Below are 11,336 nucleotides of genomic sequence, written 5' to 3' on the forward strand. Positions count from 1 at the left end.
TGCTAAGACACTAAATTAATTTAACAGAAATAATAAAACTAAAATATTTGAAGAACTGATTAAACAAAATTTCACATGGTTTACTTCCTATGGGAGGAGACAGAATGAGAGCAAAAATGACTACACCCCAAACATCTTTGTTTAAACCCTGAATGGAAGTAGAAAAAGGGAATGATGGAAAAATGTCAGGATTTTTTTGTACTTGCCCTTAATTTTTATACTTACAATCATATTTTCCAAGGCATGTTTGGCAAGCCAACAGTTTAGAAAGACCGGAACAAATAAATTCCTTAATGAAGGCCAGAATATCTAAAATACAAGCCAAAATTTAATTTTTACCTCCAACCAAGAAATTGTACTTAGGAAATTAAAAAGAAATAGATGACCAAATGAAATGCACGATAGATAATAGAGTCATTGAAAGCAGATAGCATATAACTGAAAATCATTATCAAATAAATATATGGAGCAGATAGGATCTTTCATTCATTGTCTAAGTTTTCCTTAGGGAAATCATTACAGAATTGAAAAGAAAATAATGCATTCTCATTAGTTATCAGATGTAACGTGCTAATTCCATTAATAAATATTTCAGTATGCTGCTTTATGGTAGAACATTGGTTCTCTATTCCTTGTAACTTGAGCTGGTAAGCAGCAGTGAAGAGAAGAGCTTTATCTTTTAAAGCAATGCAATCCAATCTGTTCCGAGTCAACCACTTTATGTGAAATTGGTAAATCTATGTTCAGTTGGAATTTTGTTTATTTGGCTTGTTATCTAATCTAGTTTTAGTTCCCACTGTATATGAAGCACTCTAAATAATTGCCAGAAGTGAGCAATACCTTCAGAAAATTCTACTTATTTAAAAAATGTTTCAAATATAATTCAAATAAAGTGTTAAGAGACTAAGACCAAAGACATTGTTTTGTGAAATTGAGTTTAAAACCTAATTTTGCAAATGGGTACATACTGAGTTACATATCTATGGGACTGTGCTTAAACAGGCTCACTGTGGAATTGGTACTACGTAGTATTTTGACAAAAGCCAATTGAGACTTGTCTAGTTTTTGACAACCTTCTATTAGAAACTTTTCATAGTAAATCCTGTAGCTAAACTGAATATAAATATGTTCTTATTGTGAGAAACATTTACAAATATTTGTTTATCTACTTTTTATTTTCAAAAACTGTATAATATAAGCAAGAAATCTCATTACATTTTTGTTATGACACCACAATTCAGTTATTTATTTTTCAGTATTATGATTCTAACCAGTCTAAATACCTTTATCTAAGGTGCTATATTATTTAAAAGTATTTAGATTTAAATAACTTGCTTAAATTTGCATATTTTTTAAAGATTGTGGGACTTACTGAAATAATGAAGGGAACCGCATTAATAATTTCCAAGATGAAGGGTATTCGTAAAATCTGTTCCCAAATGTTTCCCTTCCAAGAAAGAATAAATAAAAAAGAAAGTAAATTATAATAAATCCTATTAAAAAGAGAAAAGAGAGCACTTAGAATTTCTCTAGTAATAAAGACACTTATATTATCAGAATACTCATCTACCACACGGAAATGTAGCAAAAAACAAGAGAAAATTTTCAGTATAATGGTGTTTTCAGTTTTGCACTGTGTACAAGTAAAGTTGTTCTTCATAATAACCCATGAATAGTGTACACAATATTTAAGTCATATAACATGTTATGGAAAAAAGTTATTCGTAAAATTAAAATACATTAGCAAAACATAGATTCAATTAAAAAGTCAATTGTTTATTACTATAATCTATTTACTCTCTGAAAACCATGCTATGTATGTTCATAAAACACTCTTGCTTACAAAAATCTGTTGCTGATATTTGTATGAGAATCAAATTTTTAAAAAGGGCTTTTTCCAATCTCCCAACCCTCAAAGCACACTATTAGGACTAAGTATATAATTTGAAGAGCCTTACGCAAAATAAATGTCTGAGGTCTCTTATTAACAAGTTTTTAACAATTTCCAGAAGATTGCATCAGAATATTCAATTAGTCATAGAGATCTGCTAATCATGGAGCCTGGAGCAAATACATAACAACATGCTCATGAAATTGATCCGAACATATTATCAATAAAATTTTCTTCGATGGCATCTTCCATGGTAGGAATGTGTTCTCACTGTGTCTTACAGAAGATTCATTTGTGGGAAGCTCGGTCCACTATGTGGTGATACTGAGAGATGGTGGAACACTCAGCAGGTAGGGACAAGCAGAGGACAATTAGGTCACAAGGTACACTTTTGATAGTTTAATAGAGTGCTTGCAATATCCCAGTAAGTTGCTGCAAGTTCAAGTTTTCGTAAAAAGTAACAAGGCTGGCCTCTGAATTTTTCTGGCTTTCTTGTCTTTGTGTAATCTCTTCTGTTCACACCACAACCTATGGAATATCATCCGCCACCAGGACCTCACGACATGCCAAAGATAGATAGAGCCACTCAGTCATTAAACTTTCCAGATTAAGATAAACAAGACTTTTCTATTCCTTACAAGACTATAAAGCTAGACAGCTTAAATAGTTTTATTGTAACCACAGAAAACAGACTAGTACAGTGTCCAGTGAGAAAGAACTCAGAATTTCCTGAAGCAGTTTATTCATCTATAACAAGATCTATGTACTGGGAAAGCAGTTGGAAATCTGGTTTTCCTAGAATTTCTAATTATCTTATTGTACTGACTTAAAATTGAGAGTCTTTCCTAATCTTTAGTCAGAGCCCAATGACTTAAAATAATATAGTGATGGAACACTAGACTACAGCCCAAAGCAAGGCTCTAGGTCAGCTGTTGCTGGTGAGGTAAGATACCAACAGGTTTGGTTAGCCTCAGTTAATCGCCCTTTTAGATAATTCAGATTATGTGAAAAGTGAAACATGACAGAACAAGTGGAGGAAAGGGCAACACCGAGAATACCTCTGTATGGAAATGCTATGTGTAGGCTCGGGAGAATTTCTCATTGCCCCAAACTAAGTGAAATGGATTCAGAGGAACCACTTACTTAGCTCAGTTTAAGAATAATTGCTGCTATAAAACATGAGGGAAAATGTAGAAACCAAAAAAGGGAACTGGGAGCAGAAAAAGTCACAATCCCTCCAATTTTAAAACATAAGTGCTTGTTTCATTAAAAGAAGACATTTGAAGAATAAAAATTTAAACGGTATACACTTCCCAAGATTGTATGTACCTGAGGATAAAATCTTACTTCTATGGATGGTGGGGACCTAGGTCTGTGTCCAATCCCTCTGTCTGTGTCAGAGCCCTGCTGACTGGATGGTGGCACTGAGATTTCAGGGAGCTTGAGCTCAAAGCCTAAGTGGGGCACAAAAACCCTCCAAGGGAGGAAACAGCACAGGTATGTAAGGTATGCACCATTCAGAGTGACTCAACCCCAGACCCTTGTGCGCCCTCAGGCAGCCTCAGCCAGGAAGCTGACTGCCCTCCCTGCCAGCTCTTCCCCTGACTGGGGGGCCTCCAATCAGTTGGCATCAAAACAGTAAGGAAATAGAAATAGAAAGTAGTTCCGTGATTCTCAGCCCCAGGTGGGTCTGAACTGAACACAAACCGAGGCCTTATTTGATGAGAATTTTCACGTATGCTAATCAACTTACCTGATTATCACAGTTATGAAAACGTGTGAGAAGACTACTTTGTCTTTCTGTCACTAAACCACAAATATCCAGTATGCCAGGTATAACTAATTTGATTATGTCATTTTTAAAGGGGGCATGTTAATAGTATCCTTTCCCTCATCAGTTTTGACTTGGCAGAGTTTTCACAATACTTAACATTTGGCTTGCTTATTCCTTGTGGGTTTGCTTATCAGTACCAGTAACCACAAAAAAAGTGATTGATCAACTTGCAAACGAACAAATGGGATATTTCCATTATTATACAGCAAAATTAGTATCAGCTTTTCTAGCAACTGCGATACACTAAGTAAATTCAGTTTGTGATAAACAGAAACCATCTATGTCTTGTATGGCTCTCTTCTCATTTCCATGAAAAACACAAGCGCTTTCTACTTAAGATTTTTCTTGAACCATACAAAGTCTTATAACTGATATCTGAGGAGGAGGGGTTCATTCCTAATTTATCTTTCATGTTAAAGGCAAAGTATTTATTTTAATGGAAAATTCCCATCATGAAGATAACAAACTTCAACCTCTTTATGTTACACAGAGCTGCACAATTTGCACTGTAGCTACTGGTTGGCTTGATTTTACAATATTTTTATCACTGTTCCAAATTCATCCACAGACTCATACACATTGCGAGTTATACAATCCTGGGATGAGACAGGCTTTCATACACTTTATACAACATCTTCTTTAAAATATGTCAACAATTTTCATTCCAGTTAAAGTGTCTTACTCCCAAAGCCCATTATAATCTCCTTGACAAGTACTTGTAAAACTTTACTGAATTTATACCTTTATACACTCAGTACTAAGTTAAGTATTTAATAGGTAAAACACCCAAATATTATAGACATCCATTAGGTGCTTTAATATGGTTGTTTTATGTTTTGAAATTTAATACTCATATTCTTTTATAATGGTTCTAAATGAAAATAATTTCATTGTTTAAAACTTTTCTGAATGCATTTATGACTAAATCATTAAACTTGTAACCAAAGTTCAACAGAAATCTTTAGAGGGAAAGGTTTCAATAATTTTCATCTATATTGTATATGCTTCTTAGACATTTTATCTTACATCTCAAATCATAATAAGTTTATCATTTTCAATACTATATCTCTAACTCGGATTAATAGTTTATCTCTCAGATTCTGACTCAGATCAACCATCTAATCTATCATTTCATATTGAAGATGTAGAAGTATCTTCTGTGTAATGTTGATTCAAAAGCAAAAATTGTTTTTCCTTCCATGACTGATCTTCCAGTTATACAAACCAAATAGCCTTTAGACATCCTTTTTGTCCTCACTGCTACTGAGGTATAATTTTCCGAAAAATGTCTACTGATATCCAAATTGATTTTGCAGCTCTTTCTAATTTAACTCTCACTCTTTAACCTAGTCAAATCTCCTAATTATGTAGTATCCATTCCATCATTGTTGCCCCATCCTAATTCATCCTTTGTACTATTACAAGAACTGTAATTTAAAAGCTGTGTTTAATAGTGTGCCCCCATCACACTCAATTTCTGCTCACATTGAAGCACTTGAATCGTTCACACTTTGACAACACAAACAAACATACTTGGACACCAAGGCACTATGTCATTTGGCTCTTGTTGATCTTTCCACCCTTACTTTAAAGGGAATTCCTCCAACACAGCATTTTTGACCCTTAAAATATGTTTTAATATATATCTTTCCAAGCCAGGGTTGTAGATCAGCATCACAATATCAGCCTGACATACACAAAATGGGAGTTTTGTGGTACAAAAAAAAAAAAAATTCTGGTACAAAAAAAAAAAAAGTCTTTGCATACAGCCCTTTTTAATATATATCTGCATACAACCCTTAAGAAGCATGGAAACCTTTCTCTTAACTTTTAAACTTCATTGTGCATATTTAACTCTTACATGGCTTTCAATTCTCTACTTAATTTCTTCTGAGTCTTTTTAGCTTGTCTCATGTCCTCCTACTCTGACTGAGACATTAGGCTTTTTGATTGTGCACCACTTTCTTTCAACCATTTCTTTCAATTTATATTGATATGCTTAACATATTACAGCATTAAATAGTAAGTGCCACGAGGTGCCAACCAGTTCTCAGTGTATTTCACATTGATATGCCTGGATGCTAGCACAGTGTTTGACCAGCTGATGCTCCTAAATAAAACTTATAACTATATTATCTCAGTTATATTATTGCTGAATCAAAAGACATGTGTTCCGGTGTAGTTTGTGGGAAGTGAATGAATATCCTACTGAGGGCTAATTTTCCATTGTCCAAAAATGCAGAAAAGAACCACATGCTTCTTGCTAAAAATAAGTGTACTTATTTTCAGTTATTCACTGGGTTTAATTCTAAGATCTCAGGTTGTCTTCTGAACTGATTCGCTCACACAATAATTCTCTTAAAAATAGTAAATGAAAATAAATGTAGACTAGATTGGTAAGTTTTATTGGCCACAGTGAAGTCTCAACAGACCTATATCAGAAAAACCTACAAAATAAAATAAATTACAATAAAAAAGAACATGCACCCATAGAATGTTACCACGTAAAAAACTATTAGGTAAAATATAAAAGGCACAAACAGTGTCTTTCAAAATTATATTAAATTTGTCTCTGCAGTGCAGCAGGCAGCATTCCCTCCTCATAATCAAATTATATTAAAGACTTACTTCATTTAATCTTCTTGGTGACAGAAATAAAAAGCATTAGTCTCTTTCGTAAAGGTTACTTCTTGAAGAAAAAAGTTTCGGAATAGTAGCTTTATCAGTTCTAAGTGTGTAATGCTCATATTCTTTTTATGGTTAGAATTCAATAAAATAAATGAACCTTAATCCAATCATTTCATTTTAAGCATAGACATATTAGATCCTAAGCAAAAAGTAATAAAATAATGTGATTTTTCTAAAATGTATTAGATTTTTATTTTTTATCTTTAAGCAAAAAATAAATTGAGAACTATTGCCCAGGTTGTTTTATAAAGCACTTTAAAAAGTACATCAGTTATTGCAATTTAGTTGTTGTAAACCCAAAATTGAACTACAAAGGAAATTTTATCACTTCTGCATTATTAAATGTTAAGAATATCTATATGGAACACATTCAATGAGAATAATTTATCTTCTTTAAATGAATATATCAAATATAAGCATCAAATATAAGCAAAGGAATATTTACATTTCATGCTCCAGGGCATGGGACACAGAATCAATGTTGTGTAGGACTATCTAAGATTCATGGACAAAATCTTTTCATGTTTTCCAGAAATAAGTTACAGTGGTTAAATTTTCAAAATCTTCACTTTTCCTAAAGTGACTATAGGAAAAATAATTGGAGATTTAACAAAAACTTTTTATGAATGATGGTTTTCTTTTTGTTTTCAGAGGTTTTTCAAGTATGAAGGGCTTGTTTTTGTTTCTCCTTAATTTAGTGAGTATGTGCATAAATAGAGCTCTATTTTGGTCTTTCTTTTGTTTGTTTTTTCTCCTTTTACAAAACTTGCATATTTTAATTTTTCTTGATTCCGTCCAGTAGAAGAGTAAGGTTAGAATAAATCTGGTACCCTTACAACTTTGTAAATTGAGATTACTGGGAAATCAGGCCAAGAAGCTCAACAACTAAACTAAAGGACAGAAGAAGCAGAACAAAACATTTAAAATATTCAGCCTAGATTCATTTCCTCAGGTATTCATTCTTTATTGGTTTAATGCCTAAAACAGGAAGTTTATTAGCCCTTGCACCATATTAACATCTTCCTATCTTTCTTCTTAAATCGTGTTCTCAAGAAGTATGCTTCCCTAGTACCGTCTTGAGGTCTGTGACAGGAGAAGCTGGGACTCAGAACACTAAGGACAGAGCTGCTCATGACAGGGTTTTCCCTCTACCAGGATGAAGCAGAACACAGGGCCCATGAGTCCTTCCCTCTGAAGGTTAGGCCTCCTCTGTTCTCACTGGACAATAGCGCCTACAAGGTAGCTCTCTCAGACTTTTCTGTCCTTTACTGAGTTTTTCAGTTATTTTTCATAATAAAAATGTACTGTATTAAGAAATGTTGTTTCAAAGAAAAATATTAGAGGAGTAGAAGAAAGGTAATTGCATGTGAAAGTCAGCATGAGCTGCTAAACATCAGGATACACTGTAAAAATAAGAAATTGCATTAGGCTGAAACACTAATTCTTAGCTTTAAAAAAAGGTAAAATCTGAGGAAGGTGCTTGAGTGAAGGAAAGTAAAGGTGTGGAGTCTCAATACAGGAAATAACTCCATGAACCAAATAGATGGGTACCATTAGAGCTCTATTTTGAAAGCAGTTGGTAAACCATGAGAGGGATTTTTAGGGTGATTGAAGAATAAGAAATTTAAGGTTGTGCAACTGCTGTGTTCGTTCTGCCAACCAGCTATAAATACAAATGGAAAAATGATTTAAGCATTGGGCGTACAATTCTATACCATGGACAATGGAATTACTGCGTGCCATGGATTTGGACCCATTATCTGAAAAGTTCAAATGGACTTTAAGTTGTCGTAAATTTCATTCTAATTATCCATGAGATTTAAATAGTTTCAAAATTGTCATGCATATTTTAGAATCTCTAATTTTAAGAATTATAAAATTGATGCTTAAAATTTGCCATGCATAATATCCGTGTCTTACATTATTAAATATAAACATAACATGTATATATTCAAAATGCAAGAAATATGTCAATCTGGCATTAATATTGGTATTGCAAAACTCTGAGTAAAGAAGAACAATATACAAAGCATGAAACTGTTAATGCAACATAATAATATCCATTTATGCAAAGTCTATTATTTTTCCCAAAAACTGAAAGAAAAGTACAGTTAAATTTCTCTCTCCTAATTTACCTTATTTAAAAACCTGAATTTTTACTGAGCGCTTAAAGTATTTATTCCAAAAGCATTATCCTACACTCCATAGAAAAAGTCAAAATAGGTCAGAAATTGTTTATGAAAGAAGATAATTAGCAGTAATTTGTCCTGCTGTCACGAAACTCTTTTTTGTCATTGCTATTTCCTTTGTGATACAGTGAACTTTATGCCATCTACTTCTCCTCTGTCAAACCATTCATGTTCATGAGACTTGGAATGGAAATATTTTATAGCATCCAGCCCTGCATGCTAAGGTTTATAATACTCCGCTTTCATTTTAAAAATGATAGGAAGTAATTAATTACAAATTTCATCATGATGTAATTGCCCTGGAAAATTATCTTGAATTTGTGTATGCTTTATCAATGACTTCTTAAATTAACAATAGGAGTTCTATTAGCAAAACATCAAAGTTACTTTGATTGCTTTTGAATCTTAGAGCAAAGCATTCACAAATGAAGATTAATATTTTCACCATGTTATGTTTCTGCAAATACTCAATTGGTAGTGAAAGAGACATAATTCATTTACTCAAAAACTCATTTCAGATTTTTGAAAAATATGTATGTTGTTTTGTTTACATTAGATTCAGCAATCATCACAAGAGGCACACTAAGAAAATTTAAAGAAAAAGATCTAGGATTGGGCCAGTGACATAGCTCAGCAGATTAAGCACTTGCTTAGGCAAGCTCCGGGACTGGGGTTTGATCCCTGGCACCACCTGCTGCTCCAGCCCCAGTCCTTGGCATCCTGAGCTAGCCACCGAGACCCAGCATGGTGACACATGCCTATAATCCCAGCACTGAGAAGGCTAAAAACCACAGGATCACTAGGACTCTGAGCTGCATATGAGACCCTGTAATAATTGCATTTAAAAAGAAAAAAGATCTAGGAATTTAATTTAGTTGTTGGATTTTTTGTTTGTTTGTTTGTTTTATTTTCTTAAGGAGTCAAAATACAGGTTTGCGATGAGGAGATATTTTAACAAAGAGACACACTAATAAATTATTGAAAAACTCTTTCCGGAGTCCATACACTTTATAAAAGAATTAGTACTTTCTAAATAATTTTAGTATGCATGATTTCCATGTGATATGTGATTACTAAGATCTTTAACTTTAGCTTTTCCTCATTTTAAAACAGCCCCCTCTATCTCTTATAATCAATCTTTTTTTTTTTTTTTTTTTTTTTTGGTATTTAGAACAGGTGTACAGGGTACACAGGGTCTCACTGCATAGATTGGGCACATAGTGATTTTTCTGTTTAGAGCCTCCCAAGTACTAGGATTACAGGCATGAACCACCACACCCAGTCTCAATTGCCATTGCAACATGCCCAGGGGTGGGGCCGGCACTGCAGGCCTGGGGATGGAACTCCTGGTCCCTGTGTCTGCCTAAGCAGGCGCTTTAATCCGCTGAGCTATTTAGCTGGCCCTATAATCAATTTTCTATACTCTCCAAAGAAAATAAAGACTTCCCAAAAACTAATTCTTAAATTTCTGGTTATTTTTACTTCTCTTAAACTTTGCACCTTCCATCACCTTTTCTTCTTCCCTGTATCTTCTGCATCAGTGCAAATGGCTTCCATCATTAGAAAACCATCCCTGCTTCATCCACTACTTCTAAGAAGCCCCTGCACCAGTGAACCAACATTCTCCATTCAACAGTGACTTCTCTCAGTGGCTTCCCATTGCAACTTGACCCACATAGGCAAAAAGCAGTCTCCCAATTTCTAAACTCAATGGCTTTTTCTCACTTTCCTTACATTCCTGTAGCTAACATAATGTCATCATAATTTTCTTCCTTTGACATTTCTAATACATTATTTCTTTTCATAAATATTTAGCTAATGTGTATGTGTGTGTGTGTGGCAAGGATCGAACTTAGGACCTTACACTTGCCACCCAGGCACCTATGCCACTGAGCTATCTCCCCAGAACCCTTCTGCACTTTCCTATTTATCAACCTTAACCTCAACTGAAATTGACCCTACTGTCTTTACATGACAAAAATGAGAATTTTCTTTTCTTTTTTTTTTTTTTTTTTTTTTTTTTTGTGGCCGGCTCAGCCCACCTGAGGGAAGGGCTGGTGCAGCATGAGGTACAGGGATCAAACCGTCATCCCTGCGCACTTTCTTAAGCTTACCTAAGCAAGTACTTTAGACTTCTGAGCTATCTCACTGGCCCCCAGAAATGAGAATTTAGAAGACATATATGAAAGTAAAAAATAGTGCCTTTGTCAAAACTTTTTGCTCTCAATTTAGGACTGAAAATTACTCTGAAGATTATATGCACAAACACTGTTTTAAAAGGAAAAAAAAAAAAAAAGAAAAAGAAATTGCTATGTTAAATAAATGTTTCTCAAAAGTATAACTTTAAATATACTTGTTGAGGAACAGACCCAGAGCGCAGGCCCGGTGAGTGAGCGAGAAGACCCGGGGCCGCGGGTTCCTGAACAGACCCAGAGCGCAGGCCCTGCGGTGAGTGAGATGACCCAGGCCGCGGGATCCTGAACAGACCCAGAGTGCAGGCGGGCGAGTGAGTGAGACGACCCAGGCCGCGAGATCCTGAATAGACCAGAGCACAGGCCTGGCAAGTGAATGAGACTACCCGGGGCCCAGGGATCCGCATTTGACCCAGGCTGCATACAGGCCCAGCACGGAACCCTTAAGCAGAGCTCCCTGCAAAGAGGCTAGAGGCAAGACCCACCCAGCTGATTCAGGAGCAGAACATCTTGCCAGAGAGACACAAAGGGTTCAACTCTAA

At 34.8% G+C, this 11,336-nt stretch overlaps 1 protein-coding gene across 3 annotated transcripts in view; it reads right to left on the reverse strand.

Moving 5' to 3' along the window:
- Positions 1-11,336, reverse strand: part of Kcnt2 (potassium sodium-activated channel subfamily T member 2) — a 417,549-nt gene that overhangs the window by 266,367 nt on the left and 139,846 nt on the right. For 2 of the 3 annotated variants that reach the window (XM_023707733.1, XM_004625302.2), the window contains exons 6-7: positions 1,373-1,447; positions 226-309 (exon numbers count right to left, since the gene is read on the reverse strand). The exons of the other annotated variant lie outside the window; for it this stretch is intronic. In XM_023707733.1, the coding sequence (XP_023563501.1) occupies positions 226-309; positions 1,373-1,447 (159 nt within the window). The remainder of the gene's footprint in view (positions 1-225; positions 310-1,372; positions 1,448-11,336) is intronic. 3 annotated transcript variants of the gene reach the window in all.

This window comes from Octodon degus, unplaced genomic scaffold, assembly GCF_000260255.1.
Source record: "Octodon degus isolate 3935 unplaced genomic scaffold, OctDeg1.0 scaffold00009, whole genome shotgun sequence".
Taxonomy (NCBI): Eukaryota; Metazoa; Chordata; class Mammalia; order Rodentia; family Octodontidae; genus Octodon; species Octodon degus.